The sequence below is a fragment of the Aquarana catesbeiana genome, linkage group LG10, assembly GCF_042186555.1.
Source record: "Aquarana catesbeiana isolate 2022-GZ linkage group LG10, ASM4218655v1, whole genome shotgun sequence".
Classification (NCBI taxonomy): domain Eukaryota; kingdom Metazoa; phylum Chordata; class Amphibia; order Anura; family Ranidae; genus Aquarana; species Aquarana catesbeiana.
Genome location: NC_133333.1, coordinates 59,015,415 through 59,041,711, shown reverse-complemented (window position 1 = coordinate 59,041,711; position 26,297 = coordinate 59,015,415). Strand labels below are relative to the sequence as shown.

Sequence of the window (26,297 nt, the reverse complement as noted above, 5' to 3'; positions counted from 1 at the left end):
CTAAATTATGGCAGCCACTCACCTCCCAGGCCCAACCCTAGATGCCCCCCCCCCCCAGTAACAACCCAAAGCTGGAAAAGGGGAACCATGTCCCAAAGCCCCTAGGCCGGGAGCCTGGGCCTCACCAGGGATGGGGGGGTTGAGGAAGGGGGAAGGAAGGGGGGTGGAGAACCACGGAGGGACCGATCACCCCCCAGGGAGTACCCCGGAGTGGTGTGGGAAGGAGAGGAGGGGACCCCTTACCTCTCTAGCGAAAAGGTAGCAGGTAGCGCTCCCAGACACATCCTCCTCGCCACCGAAGTGGGGGGTTGTCGGCCATGAGGAACGCTGTAACACAGGCACGAGACACGGTCGTATGCGACCTCGTGAAACGTTTAACTCGCAGGGCCAGCCCCTGTCCAGTGTGTAGCTGTGGTCTGCGCACGCTTGCTGGCCAGACTGGGGCAACCACTGGATCAAGCATCCAGCCCGTCGCCCAGCCCGGCAGTTGATTGTAGATCTCACCGGAAAAAATCCAGAAAAAAAAGAGAAAATAACAAACAAAAAAAATTCCCAGGACTAGAGATCCCAGCAGGGAAATAGGTCCTTACTCCTGAATACCTAGAGCAGGGAGGGGGTTATATACTGACGGCGGACATCCCCATGGGCGTAGCCAGGGGTTGTTTTGTTTTTGTTCTGCCTAGTCCTACTCCTGTGGAGTTTATATAACCCTACCGTTCTGAATAAAGAAGGCTGTGTCTGTCAACGAACGAATGAGAAATAAGTCTTTCACATCACTGTGGAGGAATTTTGGCCCACTCTTTGCAGAATTGTTTTAACTAGAGTTTTTGAGCAAGAACAGCCTGTTTAAGGTCATGCCACAGCATCTCAATCGGATTTAAGTCTGGACTTTGACTAAGTCACCTTAAAACCTTCTTTGAGGGATTCAGAGGTGGAGTTTCTGGTATTTTTCAGATCACTGTCCTGCTGCATAAACCAAGCGCAATTGGGTTATGCAGTGGTAGACATTTTCCATCAAGATTTTCCTGTAGAGCGCAGTCTTCCAGGTCATGAAGCTGCAAAGCTTTACAAGTTCTTTTTATGAAATGCTGTGTTAGTTTTACACCAGATGTAACGGGACGCACATGCCTTCCAAAAAGTTCAACTTTGGTTTCATCAGGCCACACAATATTTGCAGTAATCCAGAATTTTTTTTTTTTGGCAAATGCGAGACAAGGCTTTGTGTTCTTTTGGTCAGCAGTGGCTTTCGCCTTGGAACTCTCCCATGAGTGCCATTTAATTTTTCACCTAGGGCCAGGCAGGTTTGGACAGCTTTTCTTCCCTTAACAAATTAAATCATCATTTAAAACCTGCATTTTGTATTTACTCGGGTTATCTTTGTGTAATATTAAAATTTGTTTGATTATCGGAATCATTTAAATGTGATAAATATTCAAAAAGAAAAAAAACAGGAAGGGGCCAAATAATTATCACTTTTGTATACTTCTCAGTCAGACTGTAAAATACAATGTTTATCTCACAGTACTTGTATAGTTATCCAGATAATTTAAAAACTCACTGCAGTGCTGGGTGTAGGTTCCACTCCACCGTTAATCTCAGCGTTCGGATCCTTCTTTCCTTCTTCTAACTCACTAACTGCACCTGGTCCTTTCTTCTTCTTCAACTTGGCCAGAATAGAGGACTCTCGTTCAGGGAAAGGTGGCATCTCCTCCAGCACTGTAGCCTAGACATACAGGCACACAATAGCAACATTCTAAAATGACTTTAGTGAAAAAGATTTGAAGTAGAGTAAGCACGTTGGTTGAATTACATGTAGCAATCAGATTTTACCCTTTATTTTGTTGTACAGATAAAATAAATAAAAAATTCTATGGTAAAACATCCAGGAGCAACAGGGGAATTTCCAATTAAAAAGGAACACAATTATTCAAAATGCAAAATACAGCATAAAACACTGTAAAATGTGATGGAACAATATGCCTTCTTAGCGGCCACCCTACATTAAAACTAGAGCTGCACGACTCTGGCCAAAATCAGAATCACATTTTTTTTTCTTAGAATAAAGATCACGATTCTCTCAGGATTCTCACGGCGTAACATCATCTTTCACGTTATACAAAAAAATTGGGCTAACTTTACTGTTTCGTTTTAACTCGGTAAAGTACACTAAATATAGCTGGCTTGTAGAATAGTTAAAACATGAAATGCATTGTTTTTAAAATGTTAGAAAACTACCCCCCCCCCCAAATTAATGAAAGTTACTGGAGTCCCTTTCAAGCTGGACTTTCCAAAAATGCCAACTTAACTTAGCAGAAGGATATTCTGATAACTGCTTAAAGCAGAACTCCAGCCAAAAAATTTTTTTCCATGTCCTTGTTGCTGATCGCCTACCTTCACCAACTTTGCCATTCATGTTCTTCTGAGCTCTGTAGTTGCTCTGTAATGGGCTGCTGAACTTGCTGCAAAAACTGTTACTGCCTGCTGACATCCTGTTTGTAAGACCGCTGGATTCAATCCATCTCCTCAGCTCAGCCAGCGGTCTGGCATGCCCCCTTGTAGTCCTCTGAAAGCCGAGCAGGGAGTTCTGTTTCCGGTCTGTGCCGCCCATGGTCGAGGTGTCCTTCTCTCACCTCCCTCGTCCTTGACTGGTGGTACGCCCCTCCACCCCCCCCCCCTCCTGCTATCCCTGTGCAGAGCGGGGATTATTATCAGTAACCAGTTGTATGACACAGCACGGATCTCCCACTGTGTCAGGTATTGTATACGAGAACATAGATCGTTGGTGTCCCGCCATCCTCCATGATGATTGACAGCGCACTGTGCCAATTGTGCCATTTTAGATTTAAAGAGGTCTGGCTCCAGTTTGCGGAAGTGACCTCATCCCCCTGGTTGTCGGCGTGCGCTCCAACAACACGAAGTGTCAGCAGCCATCCAGCACCAAGGATGCGTTTCACTTCAATGATACCCGGCAGTCCATGCCCTAATGCCTGTGACCAGTGTACCTTTGTGAGTACCAGGTTTTCAGCTTTTATTAAAGATTATGTAATTTACTGCATCTAGAGTGGCGTCTTTGTTTTATCTCCCGGGCATTCACAGCACATGCGCCGCTGACGTCAGTGGCTGCATGCAAAGTGAATATTTCCTAAACCTTACAGGTTTAGGAGATATTCATTTTACCTACAGGTAAGCCTCATTATAAGCTTACCTGTAGGTAAAAATTAAAAATAAGGGTATACAACCTCTTTAAACGAAATTTCACAAATAATGAAAACTGTTTAGTGTTTTGTGTGGGGGGTGTACTAACTGGGGATTTTTTGAAAATCCTCGAGTTCTGCTTTAACAGAAAATGGATATTTGATGCACATTTACAAACAACTAACCAACACATGAGATAACGGTCATTAAAGAGTATCCACTCTTATGATCGATAAAAAATTATTTGAAAAAAAAAAAAGTATCCAAACCCTAGAACAAAAATGTAATGTTTTGCAGCTTGACAGTTCTTCGACATGGACATATCGAAGTCCATTGTATGGGTTTTTTATACACTTTAAAGCTGCCCATACATGGAGCACAATTGGCTCCATCATCTGCCTCCTGCCTGACATTCTTCGATGAAAAATAAATAAATAAAAAATAATCCAAAAGGGTCCAGGCGGAAAATTGTCAGCCAAAGAGCGCCTGCAGGGCCAGCTGTAATAGTACAATAACCACAGCAGGAGATTCATCCATTCATGCTGTGTGGCAAGGATGGAGGAATTGGTTAGATATCTTTATGCGCAAGGCCAGATTAAGAGATGCCGTAAGTAATTCATTTACTGTATATTAGGAAACCTAACTGTAAGCTTATATTGACAGTTTGACCATAAGATAGGCACAAAATTTAGAGAGGAAGAACGTTATACCTGCCTTTAGCTGTATCTCGTAGGACCCTTTCACACCAGAGAACCGATCAGCAGATTACCAGACCGGATGCCGGCAGGTGTCAGTGGACACATGTCCGCTGACATCACCCGCTCCATAGAGAACAATGGGTGTTCCGATGGGGTCCGCCTGAAAAATGGACAGGCGGACCCGATCGGAACACCCATTGTTCTCTATGGAGCGGCGGATGTCAGCGGACATGTGTCCACTGACACCTGCCGGCATCCGGTCTGCTAAAAACAGACATATGGGGATCCGCTCCCCATCTGTTCGGCGGATCAGATGACAGTCGGATGGAAAAGGACAGGCAGTCAGTTTCCATCTGAACGCCTCAAAGAAAACAGCAGGCTGCATCCTTGTCCGCTCTCTACATAGCAGGGAGATTTCCTGCCGAGCAGGTGGATCCGCTTGAAGGAATCCACCCCGTCTGAAAGGGGCCTAAACCTAAATTGACCTGCATTATAGTACTATGCACAAGTATTTAAGGTGATCCCCTTTTTCTAAACAGAAATAGTAAAGACAGACACGGAAAGATAGAAAATCTCTGCAAGTGGCATGCATTTCCAATTGTATTGGGATATTTATAGCCACCTGTACATAATAATAATAATAAAAATTCTTACAAGGACATCAGTGCTTGCAATAGAGCTGAGTTTCAGGTACTCTACTGCTCTCTGCTGAAGCTCCACATCTGCATTTCTGATTTGACTATCTGAACGTAGCACATCTTGAATAGTGGGTTTGGTTTCAGGGAATAAGTTGATGAACTTGATGTAGGTGGAGAGGAGAAGGGCTCGAGTTGACACGCTGCACAAGTGAAACTTCGAATGCAGTAGGTTGAACTGTACCAGTGGGCTGGAGGGGAAAGCAGAATTTTCAAGTCGATGCATTTTATTTCATGAACCATAGAGTACACATTGGGGTTACAAACCATGAAGGATAAAAAGAAGCTGTTGCTCATAGGTAAATATCAGGTACTAACTTCCAGTATTTTTATTTTAGCACATGTAGCGGTTTGGCTGGCTAACTTGAAAATTTACAGTGGAAATTTACTCTAAACAGATTTTTTTTTTTTTTTTCTTTCGTGGGGGAAAAAATAATTTAGCGTATACAATTGCGACAAGTCCTATTGCTATTAAAATGCTTTTCAATCTGCAGCTCTGTAATTTTCTGAAAATGCAATGCAATATGGGTACCTAGAGGTGTTCTGTACACACAATGTACCCCTGCTTGTGTGATTGGCTCACTGATTTTGCCAGAAGTCTGCCCTAAGATACAAGTGAGATTTCAGGCATCCCCTGCTACAAAAATGTAATTTTTGGTGAGATACTTCCAATAGGAAATGACATCTAAAAAGGGATACAGGCCCAGCAGCTTTCCTCATTAGAGCCCTGCAGGTGCAGCAGCTGATTGATAATTATTAAACCACTACCATTTGGATACAATTACACAAGGATTTCTTCAGAATAACAAAAAGGTAGCAATCTGCAACAAAGTTTGTTAAAATCCTTGTGATGTACATAGATCACCCAGAGGGGAATGTTTTCTTTTCAACAAAAGTGGAGTTATGCTTTAAAGTCTTGAATAGAGTGGGAAGTTTTATAAGATTTGCCATTTTTTTTTTCAGTCCTTGAGGAGATTCTCATTCCAGTGGTTTTTATCTTTCCTCACTCAATCCACAACTTTAAAGTATTTTCTGGATTTCATGTTTAAAGCGGTTGTAAAAGTTCAAATTTAAAATAACAAAACATGCTATATTTACATGCCCTGTGCAATAGATTTGTGCAGTTTTCGAGATTCTTCTGGGGTCCCCCGCTGGCACTCCTCTTCTGAGTGCCCCATAGCAAGCCACTCATGCGGGCTCAATCCAAAGCCGCACTGTGTGTGTGTGTGTACACACACACAGTATAGTTCAGTCCCGACCCCACTTTCAGGTTATGATTGACAGCAGTAGGAACCAATGGCTCCTGCCGAGCCATCTGTGAGAAGAGAGGAAAGAGGAGCAGTGTTGCTGCAGACAGGCACAGCGCTGGATGGAGATCGAGCCCAGGTAAATATTTTAGGGAGTACTGGGGGGAGCTGACATGGTAAGCAGAGAATGCATTAAGGTAAAAAACCTTTTACCTTTACAAACACTTTAAAGTTCTGCTGTGTCCTTGGAAAGTAGAAAACCCAAGGAACCGGTTAAAATAAATAAATAAATTCAAGTCACACGCAACCTCGCATGCCAAACTGACTTTTTGAATATCTACAGACACAAAATTGACTGTTTTGTCACCTATGATTACCTGGACCTAGGGTCTCCTGCAATAAGATTACCAAATTCTCCAAGGATATATCCTCCTACTTTTACCATGTTCTCATGGCAGGCAGGAGCCTGAAGCGCCTGAAAGATATATAAAAAAAAAAAAAATGAATTACTGTTCTGCTTACCAAGTTACAGAATTCACTTACAAATAATCAGCAATAAAAAAAAAAAAAAAAAAAAAAAAAATGAATAATTGAAGGATTTAAAATAGAAGATTAGAAGCTAGAGCAACCAGAGGAACAAAGCAGAGCAACCACTAGCAGGCAGTGCTTTAGTGGGAACAGAACTAGGAGAAGGACAGTTTAAGAGCTGCAGATTTTACCTCAAAAACGGTTTTGGCCGCATAGCCTTGCACATCATCCCGGTTAATAACAATTTGGATGACACGGTACCAGACTTCCTCACTGACATAATCTCCAGCAATGCGGATCAAGTTCAGGATAGTGTCCACGTACCAGCTGTAATCCACAGCATACTTCTCAGCTAGAACGGCCACTTTCAGAACCTGTTTTCAAATAAAACAGATGAAAAAAAAAAAACACATGTAAAATTCATAGTCACGGGATTAAATGTTTTAAACATTGAACTCTGCTTCTCACATCTGAAGACATTTTGAGATTGTGGTACAGCCTGTATTTCCATACATGACTAACGTCTTGAGAATTTAAGACCATGAAAGAATAAGGTTGCACTCAAGAAAAATTATCTATGGCAAATTCTGAATCCTCTGCTCAGATTATACCACCTAGCTAGTCTTGAAAGCTTTAGGTTACCCTGTGCGAAATAAAACTCTTAAAGTGAACCTAAGAGTAGGGACCACAATTGGTGCTTTACTAGATTTGTTAGCCAGCAAAGACTCTTCTGCGGAGTGCATGCTTTGTTACTAAAAGCTTAACCTCGACTTTGAATATAACCCACACCCCAAGAGCGGAGCCCTGCATTGTCTTTCACTTGTCCAGTGAGAGTGCCTTACAAAGGTGCTCTTATGAGACGGGCTGGCTAATGCACATATTTAGTTTAGGTGCAAAGTTGAAAAGCTGAGTCGTTAGTAACAAAGTAAAGCCAAGATCAGATGGAAGGAAGAATGTAGGATTAGCAGTTACGTAAAATGCCCAAGTTTCTAAAATATGAAGAGCGGTAAATTGAAATGATTCTGTGCTTATATATCAGAGATCTGATTGTGAGAAGGAGAAACTCTTTAAACAATGTATGCAAGCCCTATCTGTGGACTTCTCTTATTTGCTCCTCTTTGGTCTGAAAAATAAACCACTTGAAAAAAAATGAAGCCCTCAGTTCTTAACATGGACTACAGAATAATTAGTCTTGTCTTATGTTGTAGAGATGTCAGAGTTGGAGTGGTTGAGTAGTTTAGCTACAAATACAGTGAGCAGGGATGATACCACTCAGTCCACACAAGAAAAGCTGTGTCTTCCAAGTCCATAAAAAGGCTTAGGAGCCAAGTACATCGGTGACACATCAACAGGCATTTTCCAGTCTTTAACCTCTTCCTGCCCGCCCAATGACGGTTGGGCGGCACGGCTCTCGTTCTGGGTGGACGTCATATGACGGCCCTCCAGAGGGACTTGGGGCGCGCAGCGCGGCAACCACGGCAGCGCCGTGTTGCTGGGACATGTCGCGACTCTGATCTGTGTAAAGAGCTGCGGCTCTTTAACCATGTGATTGGCTGTGTCCAACCACAGTCAGTCACATGTAAAACACAGAGATGCCAGTAATCGGCGCGCCTTGTCTCACACTGACAGAGTGTGAGGAGAGGAGAGCCGATCAGCATCTCCTCACAGAGGACATCTAGGGATGTAATCAGGGCATTGATCATCAGTGCCCTGATTACAATTATGTGCCAAACAGTGCCAGCAATGCCACTGCCAGCAATCAGTGCTGGCCATCAGTGATGCCAGTCAGTGCTGGCCATCAGTGACGCCAGTCAGTGTCCACCAGTGCCGCCTATCCGTGCCCACCATCAGTGCCAATAAGTGTGGCATATTCGTGCCTCATCAGTGCCACCTAATCAGTGCCCATAAGAGCTGCCTCATAAGCGACCATCAGTGAAGGCGAAAAGTTACTTATTTTAAAAATTTACTGACAGAAACTAAAGAAAACACTTTTTTTAAAAAAAATTTTTGGTCTTATTTTTTTTTAGGAAAAAAAAAAAAAAAAAAACAGGAGTGATTAAATATCACCAAAAGAAAGCTCTATTTGTGTGAAGAAAATGATAAAAATTTCACATTGTTACAGTGTAGCATGACCACGCAATTGTCATTCAAAGTATGACCGCTCAGAAAGCTGAAAAATGGCCTGGGCAGGAAGGGGGATGTAAGTTTACTGTATTGAGGTGGTTAAAAGAATTAGAGGGTGCATTTTCTTTGCCTCGAAACATCCTTAAAATTCCCCTACGCAACTGATGAAGATAAACACGAAGCAAAACCACACGATAAACACTATCACTGTAGAAAAAAACAAAAACAAAACATTCATAAGCAAATGGATAAAGTGTAGGCTACACTGCTAAGTGAAGCAGCTATTATGCAGTCTGATTGCAAAGAACCAAACCCACTTACAATTTCCTCACGAATTGAGTAGTCCGCGGTTTCCAGGTAGCTCAACATTTCGGATACAATCTGCTTAGCATTTGTACGATCACACATTGCATACAGGAGGTCAGCAGCCCGCTGTCTTACACTTACATCCCTCTCTGTCTACAGAAAAAAAAAAAAAAAGATAAAAATAGTATCGGCAAATTTAGTGAGTGCAAAACAAAGAAACACATCTTTTTGATTCTCCAATTAAAGAATTTCACCTTTAAAAGAAAAAAAAAAAAATGACAAATTACAAAAAATTTTACTATTTTTTTTTTCTTAGTAGCCTGTAGAGCATTGCACCCACAATCAGCAGATTATGGGTGCAATGGCAGGCTCTTGCAAACTGTCAATGTAGCTACTACTGCCCCTACCTCCAATACGGCAAGGCAGGCAGTTACTTCAGTCCAGGAAGAATCAATGTACTATGAGGATACTCATCAGCACCCTTGAAGTTAATGGAGAACTACAAGCCATCAGCCGCAAAGGCTGTAGTAGGCAGGGGGAGAGCTGCAGGAGCGGGAACAACTTATATGTTGCATGAGATGAGGTCCATTGTACTGGAAGTGTAAAAGTCATTTGAATGCTTGGTGTAATTTTCGTTACTGCAATGCGATAGTGTGAACAGGACTTAAAGCGGGGTTCCACCCAAATTTTGAACATTATCTCTATGCATTCTCTTCCTTGCCTAGATGCTGACATGCTGTGTAAAAAAATTTAAATCGCCGTAATTACCTTTTTTTTCTAATCTTCTTAGCAATTCCTGGTTTTCCTCCCATGGGAGTAGGCGTGTTTCTAGCCTCTCCCAGACCTCCCACAGTCCCCTGGGAGCTAGCTAGCATGCATTGTGCAACAGTGTCATCACAACATCTCGGTGAATGCTGGGAGCACAGCAGTCACCGCATCCAGGAAATACATGCTTGTGGGCTTCAAATGCCCACAATGAAGATGGAAACCGCCTTCAGTGAATTTTATAAGTTATTCTTTACAACGAAATCGGACACAGGCGGACTTATTACACAGAACATGTGAGTAGATAATCATGAGAAGAAAAGTTTGTGAATGAACTCCAAAAAAAAAAAAAAAAAAAAAACGATAAATAGGTGGACCCCCGCTTTAAAGCAAAATTAAACTCGCAAGTTTGAAAAAACATTGGCAAGCAGGGTTTTTATAACTACTGGGGTCTTGGTCATAAATGTTTCCCCACATTACATTTATGGCCCTGCTTTGTGCAATGAAGATATGACTATGTGGTAGACTGACATCACTGTAGCCAGGCCATTCAAATGGCCAAACAGAGCAAACTTGGAAGACTGAGCAAAGATGGAAGCGCCCGGGTCCAGCTGAAGCCATGGCGCTGGAGGGCTTTGTTTGATAGGCAAGTCTGCCATAATGTGCTAATACGCGGTGCATACTATGACACTATGACATAAACCACCTGGTGGCCCATGAAAAAAAAAAAAAAAGTTTAATTCCACTTTAAAAGAAAAATTCCTCTAAAGCCTACTAAAAAGGACAGTGCCCTGCAAAACATAAGGATGGTCTTGAGCTACACCCTGTGCCCAGGCCCATACAGGCTCTAATTTTGTTTAGGCCTGTTTACAAAGAGCTGCAGTAACACTCTCTTGGCAGTTTTTACTGTTAAAAGGCAAATTGTTAAAGAATAATTTTAGGCAGATCACTAAAACGATTAAAGTTATTTTCGAGGACATATTGCTAAACTGCATGAAGAAAAGCAAGGTCAATGAAAGTTTTAACACAATTGAAAATATTTCAGCAGGTAACCATTCACAATTCATGTTTTATCTGGGCAGTTTGTCTGGAGATTAGTTTTAAAGTGCATCAGTATGCAGATGGGTATTTACTTACCTTCAAAGCATTAATGACTGTTTCTATATGTGTTTTTACAGCCTCATGGGAAAATTCAGAGCTGGCTAATGTACACATACTTTCCAGGGCTAAATAGCGCAGATTGGTCTCCCGATGCTGCAGAAACTGGCCCAGCTGGTTACAGGCTCTAACCAGCAAATTAGGTTCACTAAGAGTAAAAGAAACAAAATAAATGCATCAAATCAGTGAAACATGAAACAAGAAATAATATAACTATCTACAAAGCCCAATGCTTGGTTACATAAAGATTTTAGCTCCAACAAACAGTTCCACTAAAGCCACAAAATCTTTTACTATATCATCTACCTGTCATAATGGATAATCAGACTGATGGCCTCAAATAGAATAGCGTTTTTTGCATTGGAATGCTGCACCTTCTTGGACTTTGGTGGCTCTTGTGCTTTGTTCAGGATAGTTTCTAGGCACTCCACTAAACGACCCTTCACAGCAGCATCCTCTGAAAAACACAAGAGGTGACTTATTTCAGAAAACTTGGGCTGACAGAAATACCTCGACTTCCGTTGCTGGCCCAACAGCTGCTTGGGATTTGGTGCTGTTCCTCAGATCTCCCTACTTTTATTTACAGATTTTGGACAAGTAACGTAATCAGAAATCCAGGACTACATACTTTTTCCAACCTGGTGATTCAATGTAACTAAGCCAGAGTCAGCATGCTTGTTAGAAAGAAAAAAGATTTTTGCCTAAGAGATAGCAATGGTAACTTTCTTACAAAAATACTTTTGGTCTGGCAAGCATGCTAACTCAGTGGCTGCCTTAAGAATGGGTTTCCTTTAAAACATGCACTAGTGTTCACTTTAAGCTAAAAAGAAAACATGTATGTTTACGTACTCTGCAGAGATCCTCAGGAGGCACAAAGCCTGGGATGCACTAATAAGCAAAGGCCTTTGCCTGGCCTTGACCCAGTCAGCACCTTAACAAAACTTGTAAAGTGGTTGTTAACCCACTAAGTTAAATGTACACTATCTTCTCTGATTATTCATGTATTGTGCCTCTGTGTCTGTGCCTTATAAAAAGGAAAAAGGAAAAAGACCCTCTGCCTCGCCTCTCTCGGCCTGACAGCTGCAGGGGGCGGGGCCGAGGATCCCCCACCAATGTCAGTCAGGAGGAGAGACACAGGGGCACATTACATGAACAGAGAGGATAGTGTAAATTTAACCCTAATTTCAGCAGCAGGAGGGGAGGGGGGCGGGGGCGTGCACGGACACGGAGCTGACAGGCAGGGAGGGGAGGGGGGAGAGGAGGGAGGGGGGAGCAGGGAGGGGAGAGGAGGGAGGAGAGGAGGGAGGAGAGAGGAGGGAGGAGAGGAGGGAGGAGAGGAGGGAGGAGAGGACGGAGGAGAAGGTGGGGGGACAGAGGAGAGGGGGGGGGGCAGAGGAGAGGGGGGGGGGCAGAGGAGAGGGGGGGGGACAGAGGAGAGGGGGGGGGGGACAGAGGAGAGGGGGGGGGGGGACAGAGGAGAGGGGGGGGGGACAGAGGAGAGGGGGGGGGGGGACAGAGGAGAGGGGGGGGGACAGAGGAGAGGGGGGGGGGACAGAGGAGAGGGGGGGGGGACAGAGGAGAGGGGGGGGGGACAGAGGAGAGGGGGGGGACAGAGGAGAGAGCGGATGACAGAGGCATGTAAACTGACCAGGGTGTCAGGGCTCAGCAGTCGTGATACGCCGTGGTCAGTTTACAAAGGGGAGGGCAGAACTGGGCAGAACCAGGCAGGATCAGCCAGGTATTTCAGGTGATACAGGAGGCCAAATGACACACTGTGCTGTATAACATGCTTTTAAGGAACAGGATTTTTTTTTTTTAGGTTAACAAACACTGTAAGGTTTATTGCTTTTAAAGTGAACACAGATTCCCTTTAAACTCCACTAACAACATGAACATACGACTGTTAATGTCAAGAAAATTACTTTAACATATAGAGAAGAAAGGAGGGCGCACCGACTTTGTGCATTACAAAAGATAAAATTTATTAAAAAATGTAACAGCAATAGTAAATACAAACCAATGTGATAAAAAGGCTTGTCAGTACTCCAGCAAATGGAACCGTGTCTCTAGACATCTGCAACCTGTACCGGGTGTTGGGGGAGACCAGATGGCATTGCAAACGTCTTCTGTGTTACGAAGGAAGGACCCTCTTCCTCAGAGGCACAGCTTTTTTTTTTACCGCTGTGGCTCTGAGGAAGAGGGTCCTCCCTCCTAATGCGTAAGCCGTTTGCAATGCCATCTGGTCCCCCTAACACTCGGTCCAGGTTGCAGGTGTCTAGAGACACGGTTCCATTTGCTGGAGTACTGACAAGCCTTTTTATCACGTTTGTGACTATTACTATTGCTTTACATTTTTTAATAAATTTTATCGTTGGTAATGCACAAAGTCGGTGCACCCTCCTTTCTTCTCCATATGTTTCAGTTCTAAGGATACCCATTGTTCTGAGGAAGGCAGCAAAACCACTGACATTACACACTCTAGCCAAAGGGTTGGCTGCACCACCCACCTATAGACTAGGCCCCCGAGCGTAGGAGATTGTGTTAAGAAAATGACTTTACCTGGAGGAGGATAACACTGGAGAAGGCGCAACAGCTTTACAGAAAGCCAGGGAGCAGGGACAAAATAATATGTATAATCCTGCAGATCAGTGGAGGCTGAAGATACAATCTGTCAAAATGGGGCAGAGATATTAGAGAACGGTACTACGATTACTTAATCATATTGTTCCACGCATATTTAAGAAAAAAAATATACACAGGTTTCCAGACGGTCCAGTAGTTTCACAAGGCAGCATTTTTGATAAGCTGGCCTTATAGGCTGTAATTATTCATGTTTATTGAAAATTTTACAGTAACTTATAAACCCCCGCCCCAAAAAAAAATTTCACAAAAGAGGTACAGAAATTCCTGCTCATCTCCATGCCCCTAGCCTCCTTAATGTTTTAACGTAAATATGACTAAGAATATGTAAATGGCTCATATCTATTGCCTAGCCACAGATTCACATTCAAGTAGAACAAAAAACACATTTTCTTCATTCTGGATAAAGAAAGAAAGGGTTAGAAGACTTGAGATTTTTTTTGCCATCTAGGTCTCTCTGCAGAAATTTCTCTTCACTTCCTATCCCATACCCAAAACAGGAAGGAGGAAATATCTCTAAAGTGAGGGAATCCCTGTTTCTCACCAAAACTAATGTTACCACAGGAAGATTTCCCCTCTATTACTGTTCTGGTGACAACCCAAAATTTGGGGCACTCACTTTCGGTGATAATAGTAAACAGGACAAATAGAGAAGGCGAATCTCCCCAACGGGGACACAGACAGCAAAGAAAACTTGACAGGGGTTCTAACCCTTCTCCACTCTATTCAGAACTACAACCAATTCCAAAAACCTGGGACACAGTAAAATCTACATAAAAACAAAATGCAAGGATTTACAAATCTCAAACCCATATTTTAAAGCACAAGAAAAAAAAATAGAAGGCATATCAAATGTTTAATCACTTCAATAATCGGAACATTTTCACCTCCATCCTGCCCAGGCCAGTTATCAGCGCTGTAACACTTTGAATGCCAATTGTGGAGTCATGCAACACTCTACCCAAGTTAAGTTTTTATCACACAAATAGAGCCTTCTTTTGGTGGTATTTAATCACCACTGTGTTGTTAATTTTTTGCTAAATAAATGAAAGAAAAGACAGAAAATTGTGAGAAAAAAAAAAAAAAAAGAAAAAAAACAAAAAACAAAAAAAACAAAAAAAGTGTTTTTCTTCGTTTCGATTATAAAATTTTACAAAATAAAAAATATTTCTTTGTAAATTTAGGCCAAAATGCGTACGGTTACATTTCTGGGGTGAAAATAACCCAAATCCATCTTTATTATTTAGTCTGTAGGAAAGTTAGTCTGCAAACTATGGGATATATATCTGAAAATTGATCAATCCTGGTGTACTGACAGCCTAATTTCTAGGGGCCCAAAAATGCCAAGACAGTACTAATATCCCCCAAATTACCCCTTTTTAGAAAATTGCCCAGGGTATTTAGTACAGGGCATGGCAAGTTTTTTTGAAGTTGTCATTTTTGTTATAATTTTTTGAAAAGTTAAATTAAAAAAAAATATATATTTTTTTTTCCTTTACACATACTGTCACCAGTGTAGTACAGCGTCATCATATAACTGGTGTGGTGGTGATAAGGAACACTGACTGGTGATGGTGACACTATGTAAGGAAAAAAAAAAATTATATATTTTTTTTCTTACATACTGTGACCAGAGCAATACAATGTTACAAAAGTAATGTACTGTTCCTACTCTGGGGAGGTGATCCGGATTTTTTTTTTTCCACACTATGATTGCTATTAATGATTATTCATTGTCATAAGCAACCATTTTTTCTGAATGAAATCCATTAATTCAGTGTGCACTATGTTGATTAGCTGTGATCGGTCACAGCCAATCCCATGGTACATATAGGCTGTGGTTGGCCCTTTCTGTACCGTGTGATCACCGTGACCAATCACAGAACACCACAATAGTACATAATGAATGGAAGCTATCCATTGTGTACAATTGTCATGTGATCTGTTGTGATTGGTCACAGTGATCACATGGTACGGGCAGTGGCCTGGTACACTGATCTGTCATCTGCAATGTCCGGTGTTCAGAGCGCTGCGATCCTGGGAGGATGTCATACAGCGTCCACTCAAGATTAGAGAGCCCCCACCCAGCTGTCATAATACAATATGCTGGGCGGAAAGCCGTTAAGCTGGGAAAACATACCATTTTGAGAAACAAATAAGGTAATTTTGAAATTGATGGCAGCAATACATCTCAAAAAAAGTCGGGACAGGGTCATATTTACCAGGGTATAGCATCTCCTCTTCTTTTAATGACACTTTGAAAACGCCTGATAACGGAGTTGCTGGAGTTTTGGGAGAGGAATGTTGTCCTATTCTTGCCTGATATAGGATTCTAACTGCTCAACAATCCTGGGTCGTCTTTGTCTTATTTTTTGTTTTGCCAAATATTTTGTCAGGTGAAAGGTCTGAACTACAGGCAGGCCAATTAAGCATCCAGATTCTTCTACTACAAAGCCATGCTGTTGTCATAGATGCAGTATGAAGTTTAGCATTGTCCTGCTGAAATATGCAAGGCCTTCCCTGATGTCATCTAGATGGGAGAATATACTGCTCTAAAACATGGATATATATCTTTCAGCACTGATGGTTCCTTTGCATATGTGAAAGCTGCCCATTCCATACGCACTAATGCACCCCCCATACTATCGGAGATGTAGGCTTTGGCTTTTGAACTGAGCACTCAAAAGCCAGAAGGTCCCCCCCCCCTTTTATTTATTTATTGGTATGCATCAAAACACCACAACATGAAAAGACAATATGAATGGGTACAAACAGGCCATGAAGAACAATCAGCAGCAAAACAAAATTAGAAAATTATAGAACAAGAGTGTATAGAAGACTGCTTGGAGTCACTAGCACCATAAAGGCACACTTCCAAATCAAAACTACAATTGAGAACTCATTAAATCCCATATACATACACCTTAAAATATTGGCTAGTGAAAAGAGTTCAGGTGGAGCACAAGATTCAGAACCTGCTGAGCAGTCATACCCATGGTATTATTGCACACCATAAAACATGTTGACGTATTTATAATGGGGGGGAGGGAATAGGTTAAAAAAAGAGGGGAAAAAAAGAGGGCTAGAGGAAGAAGTGGAATAAGTGGGCGAATGGAAGGGGTAGGAGTCCATGGCGGGGGCGACGAATCTTCAAATCGAATCCAATGCAGAAAATGCTTGCAGGTTAGGATAACAAAGTATTCATTTGAATAGTAAAACAATCGCGTGTTGTGCTCCTCTATTTTGTCTCTAAGGGTGGCAGTCAAATACTCCATGTGCTGGATGTCCTTCACCCCGGTTAACCACTGAGAAATGGTAGGTGGAGATTGTTTTTTCCACATACTGGGTATGCAGTCCCTGACAGCATTCAGTAAATTTTTAATAGCAGCGAACAAATACTCTTGCGCACAAGTGTGATGATCAGGTGATATAAAGTTCAGGGTGGATAATGTCTCAGGCCTTGCTGCCCTCCAGGATAGGGGTATCCTAGCAGTCAGAAACGAAAGAGAAAAGAGGGCGCACAAGCCTTGTGCATTATCCTTTGATAGGTTTATTAAAAAAAATAATTGAAAACTACTCACAAGCATGTGAAAGAAACCGGCAAAATAAAAGCTTATAACCGATAGCAATCGGCCCGATATCAACAGTCTCCAGGTATTGAACGAGAGGACACGAGGACCACTGCTGGTTGACGCGTTTCGAAGAGATACCATCTTGCTCAGAGCCTTCAGTAAATGCTTTAGTAGTGATTTACAGTAACTCTTACTGAACATAGGGGTTAAGTTGAGAAGCATTGCTGGTTGTCAAAAAGGGAGACGTCTGTTCGTTTGTGATCAATTTGCAAGACTTGCTGCCAAAAAGCCTATATCGTACTGACCTGAGCTCCGCATCGCCAACAAGGGCTGTGTCCAAGAAACATGGACACTACAACTGAGGGGTCCGGTACCACTGCGACAGCATTTTAAATGTAGTCTCTTGGTATTTGCTACACAAGGAAGATTTGTGGGCAAAGAAGAGTATACCATTCTTCTGATCGACAGTAAATGTGGTATTCAGGTCCCTTTCCCATTTGGATAGGTATGGAGGATCCTGCTGGGAAGATAAGCTATGCAGGATATGATATGAGGAAGAGAGCGATTTACGAATAGGACCTTCATTGAGGTAGGAGGTCTTCAAATGGGGTGAGATGCCTGGTAAAGGATGCAGGATCCGGGAAGGAACGTAGAAAGCAAGCCAGCTGCCCAACTCCTCTTTAGGCCGGAGGACACAGCTCCCATGGTTGCCAAAAAGAATGTCAAATTTTGATTTGTCTGAACACATAGCAGCTTTCCACTTTGCAACAGACCATTTTAAATGAGCTTTGGTCCAGACAAGACGGCAACGTTTCTGGATTATGTTCAGATAGGACAAACTTCTTTGCATGATGGAGCTTTACCTTGACAGAGAGTGATTTTTGGAAGTATTCCTGTGCCCGTGCAGTGATCTTCACAGAATCATGCCTGTTTATAACACAGTGCCGTATGAGGGTCCGCAGAACTTGGGCATCTAATATTGTGTTTCAACTTTGTCCCTTGCTCACAGAGATTTCTTCAGATTCTCTGAATCTTTTGATATTGTACTGCAGATGATGATATATTTAAAGTATTTGCAATTTTACATTGAAAAACATTATTCTGAAATAGTTTGACTACTTTTAGACACAGCTATTCACAGACTGGTAAACCTCTGCCCATTTTTTCTTCTGAGACACTGACTTTCTAAGATGCTCTTTTTATACCCAATCGTGTAACTGACCTGTTGCCAATTAACCTAATTAGCTGCAAAATGTTCTTCCAGCTCGTCCTTGTTAGTACCACTTTGCCAACTTTTTGTTGCCTTGTCCCACTTTTTTGAGAAGCGTGGCTGCCATCAATTTTAAAATTACCTTTTTTTTTTTTTTTCTTGAAATGGAAAATTTTCCGTTTAAACATTTGAGATGTTTTCTACTTTTTTATTGTTAATAAAACATGGGTTTATGAGATTTGCAAATCACTTTTTTTTTTTTTTTACATCCCTAATTCCAAAAAAGTTTGTACGCTGTATAAAATCTACATTAAAAAAAAAAAAAAAAAAAATGAAGTCATACTTTAAAACAGATATTCCCCCCCCCCTCCCCAGAATCATACTTACCTAGGTGGATGCAGCATCAAACCGATGCTGCATCTGTCCCCCCGACACCTCTGCACTGAGAACCGAGCGATCGAACAACGCCGAGCAGAGAGCTGCTGCCTGTCAGACTGTTTTGCTCTCCGCTTTGCCCCCCCCCAGCCCCGAGAGCTAACCTGTGGAGGGGCGGGGAGCGGCCGTCTCAGGCTCTCAGCTCTGAGATGGGTATCAGTCCAGGCACCTGGCGGATTCAGACTGTCGTGATGACGCAGTGCCTGGACTGATTTCTGTGATGTCGGCAGAGACTTCAGCCTGATCTCTGCTGAAAACGGGTCACAGGAGTAAAAAACGAATTGCACTCCTGGGATTCATAGAAGCCCAGCCAAACAAGCTTTGGCTGGACTTCTCCTATAAGGCCCAACTTTTCCCAATGTAATAAGGTGGTGCTGTAGGAGGGCTCTTTTCCTCCTGAGTTGAATTTGGCCAGAGAACTCCTTAAATATTACTGCCTTACTGGTAGGGATGGTGATACATCTGTCTAGCTAGGGGCTGGGCAGAGAAAAGCCTGCAGTGCTTGCGCCCCTGGAGTGGCAGTCCAGGACTGCCAGAACAACTCAGTTTGAGTTAAGTACGGCACCTTAGTCACATCACTCATTGCACACCTGTCTCCTGGGCTGGACCCTTTTGGCCAAGACCAGAGGTATTTTATACCGGCCAGAGGGCCAGCCATTGTATAGCACTCACGATTAGTAGAGTGTAGATCCTCGGACTTGCCCTGAAAGTCTTTTGGTCAGGTTCACCCCCTGCCATAGGGTTCTCCCTTTGGTAAAGCCCCTCCCAATACTTGGGGGACCTTGCTTCAGCCGGTCCCTCAAGAATGATGTCCACCTGGTTTTGGTCAGGTGGACCATGAGTACCCCAGTCCCCGTCAGGTATCTTGTGACCTGGGGGGGATGAGGATCTTTTCTCTTCAGAGGACGACCATGTGTACACCTTGTGCACTTTTTTGTGTTCTTCACTTTTTGTGTGCTCACTTTTTTTTGCACCTGGTGTTAGTTTCGAGTGAGGATACTGCACTGCAGAGCTAAAAATAAAAAAACACTTTAAAACCCACATGAAACCAAAAACTTGTAAAGGCTGTCACGTTTTTAAGGCCATCTGTTAAGGCTTAAGGTTTACATCTACCAGGTGTGATCATATACGGGCAAGTTTCTGCACATCACATTTAGAGCAGTCCATGGGCTTCCCTATGCACAAGAAATACAGAAAAGCCCTGGACTCTTCCAAAAATACACGACACCATGCGGTTTGGCGTACGCGAAAACTTACACGCTTGCAGATGTGTGGGGATGGCCATTAATTAATGGCATCACCACATATCTGCTAAAGGGCAATGCATTTCTGTGTGTTGGGAAAGCGTGTGATGTTGTGCGTGTTCCAAATCATGCAAAGATCTGATTCTAGCCTTAGGGAGATTTCCCCCAACTTTCAGAACTGCTGACGGAGTGTCCCCAGAGCAGAAGCAATAGAATATTTTTGGAGTGAAAGGAAAACTTTTTTTGTAAAGCAAGACAAGGTTACAATCAGTTAAGGTTTTCTTTACCGATTCCTTCTTTCCCAGTGACAGCTGTCCCCCCCCCCCAACCATGTTTTGTCGTGGGGTCGGAAAGATAAGTGAAAGGAAATCACTACACTGGGTTTAAAGTCAGCAAGAAGCCACCATATACGTTACAATCTGACATTAAAATCCCCTTTAGATCTACCAAAAAACAAATGCAACTGCTTTATTGGATGCAGATTGATTGGATAGTTTAGGTCAGTCCCTTTTTTTACATAGTTTTGGAAAATCTAAAGTTAATTGTACGATAGGAGGATCAGATTGCCAAGTGCATGTTGAGCTGAAAAAAAAATAGAAAGTCATTACCAAAGCTATACCCAAAGGATTTAAGTGCTCACACACATGGACTAGGACCATACACTGCGCAGATCAGCCTATTTCTGTGGCAGATACTGGCAAGTGTTTCTGTTCAGCTGCGGACAGTAAACCTTTACAAATCAAGGGCAGGCTGATGCTGTCTACAGCCACTACATGTAATTGCACATGGAGCGATTATTAACAAATTAGACAGATGTGTCAGCATCCAAGGGTGCACATCTGTACCTAACCACAGATAATACATTGTGTGGGATTACAATAAATAGCTGTGGACAGTATCAATCTGTCATTGATGTGTACGTGCTTACGGTCTGCAAGTCAACAGAAACCCCTAGCAGCACCAATTGCGAGAATATACTGATCTGGGCAGTGTCCATCACTAATCGCCCATGTTCATGAGCCCTAAAAGCCCAATGCAACCATTCACAGGTCGCTGCAAGCCATGTTCAAAATGGCAGTTCCTAGTGTCCATTTGTGTCACTCTTATGCCCCGTACACACGGTCGGACTTTGTTCGGACATTCCGACAACAAAATCCTAGGATTTTTTCCGACGGATGTTGGCTCAAACTTGTCTTGCATACACATGGTCACACAAAGTTGTCGGAAAATCCGATCGTTCTAAACGCGGTGACGTAAAACACGTACGTCGGGACTATAAATGGGGCAGTGGCCAATAGCTTTCATCTCTTTATTTATTCTGAGCATGCGTGGCACTTTGTCCGGCGGATTTGTGTACACACGATCGGAATTTCCGACAACGGATTTTGTTGTCGGAAAATTTTATATCCTGCTTTCAAACTTTGTGTGTCGGAAAATCCGATGGAAAAAATGTGTGATGGAGCCTACACACGGTCGGAATTTCCGACAACAAGGTCCTATCACACATTTTCCGTCGGAAAATCCGACCGTGTGTATGGGGCATAAGTATTCATTAAGAATTGTGGTCAGGTGAATGGTAAAAGCAGGTGTCTGAGCGATGTTTTACCGTTCCCCCGTGAACTGCAAAGGCTGTACACATGGCACAACAAAAATTACACCCCAGTCACATTCAGCGGGCTGAACTGCTGCTGGAAGTAACACACTTATGTAAATGGGGCCGCATCATTAACTGGCCTGCAACAGTGTGCAGTGCAATGTTAAAAAAGACTATAGCCACATATCGTCTCATCAAAGCCTGGTAAACATCTTTGAAAAGCGATCCGCCTTCCTTTTCAGAGGGGCAGCAGACTGCCACAGTTGTAAACTTAACCCAATAATATTTCTGACGCAGACAAGCTCTATATACACATGCTTCTTTCATTAGCAAACATCTGCATGCCCAAGTGTTTTTTCTTTGTAGTTGAGACTCCCTTTAACAAAAAAACAAAAAAAAAAAAAAAAAACTTACCCGACTGAGTCTGGAAACTGCCAGAGACACACATGTCTTGAAGTCATCTGGATTCTTTCTGCAGAGGCAAGTAATGAGGCTGACAGCTGCAGTCACCACTCCCTGTATCAATGACAAAAATAAAAAGTAGATGTAGGACGTGAAACCAATCAAAAATAAAGATAAAAATAAAACAGCTGGCTAAAGACAAAATATAAAAAACTGTTTGCTGCAACATTCGATCTCAGTCTAGAGATTTCACCCACAGTATTTACTAGGGTTGCACCGATACTAGCATTGGCGCCGATACTGAGCATTTGCGCCGATGCTTGACCCGATACCTGGGCAGTCAGGGTGATCGATACGGCCGTGGGGGTAGTTACCGCTCTTACAGTAAAGAACCCTCCACGCAGTTTAAGGTTAAACTTGTTTTCTTCTAATTTTAATGAGTGTCCACATGTCTTATTAAACTCCCTTCCGCAAAAAAGTTTTATCCCTATTGTGGGGTCACCAGTATGGTATTTGTAAATTGAAATCATATCCCCTCTCAAGCGTCTCTTCTCCAGAGAGAATAAGTTCAGTGCTTGCAACCTTTCTTCATAACTAATATCCTCCAGACCCTTTATTAGCTTTGTTGGCCTTCTTTGTACTCGCTCCATTTCCAGTACATCCTTCCTGAGGACTGGTGCCCAGAACTGGACAGCATACTCCAGGTGAGGCTGGACCAGAGTCTTGTAGAGTGGGAGAATTATCGCTTTATCCCTGGAGTTAATCCCCTTTTTAATGCATGCTAATATTCAGTTTACTTTGTTAGCAGCAGCAGCAGCTTGGCATTGCATGCCATTGCTGAGCCTATCTACTAGGAACCCCGGGTCCTGTTCCATCCTAGATCCCCCAGAGGTTCACCCCCTAGTGAGTAGATTGCATGCATATTTTTGCCACCCAAATGCATTATTTTACATTTAAACCTCATTTGTCTTGTAGTTGCCCCACCCCATTAATTTGTTCAGATCTTCTTGCAAGGTTTCCACATCCTGCGGAGAATTATTAGAATTAGATATTGCCCTGCTTAGCTTAGTGTCTAAAAATACAGCAATTGAACTGTTTACCCCATCCTCCAGGTCGTTTATAAACAAATTAAAACAGGATTGGTCCCGGCACAGAACCCTGAGGGACCCCACGTCCCACCCCTGACCATTCCGGTTATTTCCCATTTATCACCACCCTCTGACCTCACCCTTGTAGCCAGTTTTCAATCCATGTACTCACCCTATGGTCCATGCCAACGGACCTTATTTTGTACAGTAAATGTTTATGGGAACTGTGTCAAATGCTTTTGCAAAATCCAGACACACCACGTCTACGGGCCTTCCTTTATCTAGATGGCAACTCACCTCCTCATAGAAGGTTAATAGATTGATTTCGCAAGAACGATTCTTCATGAAACCATGCTGATTACTGCTAATGATACCGTTTTCATTACTAAAATCTTGTATATAGTCCCTTATCGTCCCCTCCAAGAGCTTGCATACTATTGATGTTAGGCTAACTGGTCTGTAATTCCCAGGGATGTATTTTGGGCCCTTTTTTTAAATATTAATGCTACATTGGCTTTTCTCCAATCAGCTGGTACCATTCCAGTCAGTAGACTGTCAGTAAAAATGGGAACAATGGTCTGGCAATTACTTGACTGAGTTCCCCAAGTACCCTTGGGTGCAAGCCACCTGGTCCTGGTGATTTAATAAATGTTAAGTTTCCCAAGTCTATGTCTAATTCTGTCCTCTGTTAGCCATGAGGGTGCTTCCTGTGATGTGTCATGAGGACAAACACTGCAGTTTTGGTTACTGAAGCCCCCCGATTCCCTCGTGAAGACTGAGGAGAAGAAAAAATTCAATACCTTTGCCATCTCGCCATCCTTTGTAACCAGAGGTCCTTCCTCGTTCTTTATGGGGCCCAATATGGTCTGTCCTTCCTTTTTTACTGTTTATATATTTAAAGAATTTCTTGGGATTTTTTTTTCTCTGTGTCTTTTATGTTCCATCTTAGCCGCCCTAACATATCTGGCGTTAAGCCATCCAGGACTTTTGTTCGCCGTTTTAAAATTAATTTCCCAATGGGATGCACTGGCTAATGCCCTCATTAAATATGCTCTTAAAGCAAACCCATCTCTCCCCCGTGTTCTTTGTTTCTAAGATTTTATCCCAATTTATATCTTCTAGCAAAGTTCGTAGATGAGGGAATTAGGCTCTTTTGAAAGTCAGCATCCTTGTGTTTCCTATTTGTATGATTTACAGTGGGGACGGAAAGTATTCAGACCCCCTTACATTTTTCACGCTTTGTTATATTGCAGCCATTTGCTAAAATCATTTTAGTTAATTTTTTTCCTCATTAATGTACACACAGCATCCCATATTAACAGAAAAACACAGAATTGTTGACATTTTTGCAGATTTATTAAAAAAGAAAAACTGAAATATCACATGATCTTAAGTATTCAGACCCTTTGCTGTGACACTCATATATATTTAACTCAGGTGCTGTCCATTTCTTCCGATCATCCTTGAGATGGTTCTACAACTTCATTTGAGTCCAGCTGTGTTTGATTATACTGATTGGACTTGATTAGGAAAGCCATGCACCTGTCTATATAAGACCTTACAGCTCACAGTGCATGTCAGAGCAAATGGATCATGAGGTCAAAGGAACTGCCTGAAGAGCTCAGAGACAGAATTGTGGCAAGGCACAAATGGCTGCAATATAACAAAGAGTGAAACATTTAGGGGGGTCTATATACTTAAGTCAATTGACCTGTGATCGCTGTTTCCTAAATTGCTCCTTATTTCCACATCCGTGATCAGGTCTGTATTGTTGGTAATCAGTAGATCTAGTAACACCTTGTTTCTAGTTGGTGCGTCTACCATCTGACCCATGAAATTGTCCTACAAGACATTTAGGAACTGGCGAACCTTAGGGCTCTTTCACAGGAAAAATCCGTTCAGGTCCGCCTGTCAGTTTTTTAGGCGGACCTGAATGGACGCTCCATAGACCTCTATGGAGCGTCGGATGTCAGCGGTGACATGTCCGCTGACATCCGACCCACTCCGATCAGAAAAAGTGTAACGGAGGAAAAACCTACTTTTCCATCCGTCATCGGATCGGATGATGACGGACTCTACGCTCCGTCTTCATGCGATCCCCCAAAGGGGAGAGCGGCGCTCTGACAGGTCCGTCGCTGCACCCGTCATCTGCCTGCTCAGCGGGGACCGACGGAGCGATCCCCCGCTGAGCAGAGCGGGCTCCATACACGGACACGTCCGTGTGAAAGAGCCCTTAGACGAATGGGTGGTTCCCCTGCCGAGTCTATGTCTGGGTAATTAAAATCCCCCAGTATGATAACACTTCCCATCCTTGCTGCTAATCCAAATTGTGATAGGAGGTCCATCTCTCCCTCCTCCCTCAGGTTAGGGGGCCTATAGCATACTCCCAGTATTTTCTCCTTAGCGTCATTCCTTTGGAGCTATACCCATAAGGATCCCACCTCCTCCTTAGCTCTCTTATTGATGTGATCTCTCACATTCACTTGTACATTGTTCTTGATATATAGGCATACTCCTCCCCCTTTTTTTCCCCTTTATATCCCTGCGATAAAGGGTATGCCCTTGAATGGTTGCCAGCCAATCATGAGAGCTGCTGAACAAGGTCTCTGAAATTCCTACAAAATATAAATCCTCCTCGTTCAATGGTATCTCTAGTTCACCCATCTTGTCCGCCAGGCTCTTGGCATTGGTGAACATGCCATGTAGTTTAGACCAGTTGCATACTGTCCTCTTATTGGGTGTTCCGAGATTGCAAATAGGACTCGTTTCTATACTTACCTCGGTTTTATGTGCTTTAGTCAACCTACCACTAATGCCCCCAATACTACCCTCTGGAATATGTTCATTGCTGACTATCTCTACCTCTGGACCCTCCCCGGTTGCCTAGTTTAAAAACCCCTCTAACTTTTTGGCCATCTTCATCTCTAGCAGATCTGCCAACGTGCACCATCTTCCCCAGCCCCTCCCAGTAATCTGTCCACCAGATCCGTGATGTGCCGAAAGAGAGCACCCAGTAGACATACAGTTCGGCGCTTCAGGTCTTTGTCACAGATTGCCCTCTCTGTCCTAAGAATTGAGTCCCCTACCAACCAGAATCTGTCTATATTTTTCACTCCGCTCCCCCCCCACTCTCACTGGAGGAGTTCTTCCCCTGGCAGCTAGGAGAGTCCCTCAGCTCCAGCAGTGCTGGTCCCTGTCCGGTTTCACCAATGTCACTCAATGGAGCATACTTATTGGGATGCTCCAGCCCAGGATCGGCCTTCCCTGGCACTTCCCCCTCTATCCTTGAATGTAGATATTTCAATAAAGCAGCTGACAGCCACTTCTCCTCCTCGATAGATATGTTACCATTTTTATTTAAGAAGCTAAAATTGTAAAAATATAAATTATATATAT

General features: G+C 42.9%; 1 protein-coding gene across 3 annotated transcripts in view; it reads right to left on the bottom strand.

The window, feature by feature from the left end:
* The window catches only part of AP2A1 (adaptor related protein complex 2 subunit alpha 1), a 125,403-nt gene that overhangs the window by 36,286 nt on the left and 62,820 nt on the right, over positions 1-26,297 (bottom strand). For all 3 annotated transcript variants that reach the window (XM_073602245.1, XM_073602243.1, XM_073602244.1), the window contains exons 6-14: positions 21,826-21,927; positions 13,276-13,384; positions 11,023-11,173; positions 10,696-10,864; positions 8,809-8,946; positions 6,555-6,737; positions 6,213-6,310; positions 4,548-4,779; positions 1,559-1,723 (exon numbers count right to left, since the gene is read on the bottom strand). In XM_073602245.1, the coding sequence (XP_073458346.1) occupies positions 1,559-1,723; positions 4,548-4,779; positions 6,213-6,310; positions 6,555-6,737; positions 8,809-8,946; positions 10,696-10,864; positions 11,023-11,173; positions 13,276-13,384; positions 21,826-21,927 (1,347 nt within the window). The remainder of the gene's footprint in view (positions 1-1,558; positions 1,724-4,547; positions 4,780-6,212; positions 6,311-6,554; positions 6,738-8,808; positions 8,947-10,695; positions 10,865-11,022; positions 11,174-13,275; positions 13,385-21,825; positions 21,928-26,297) is intronic.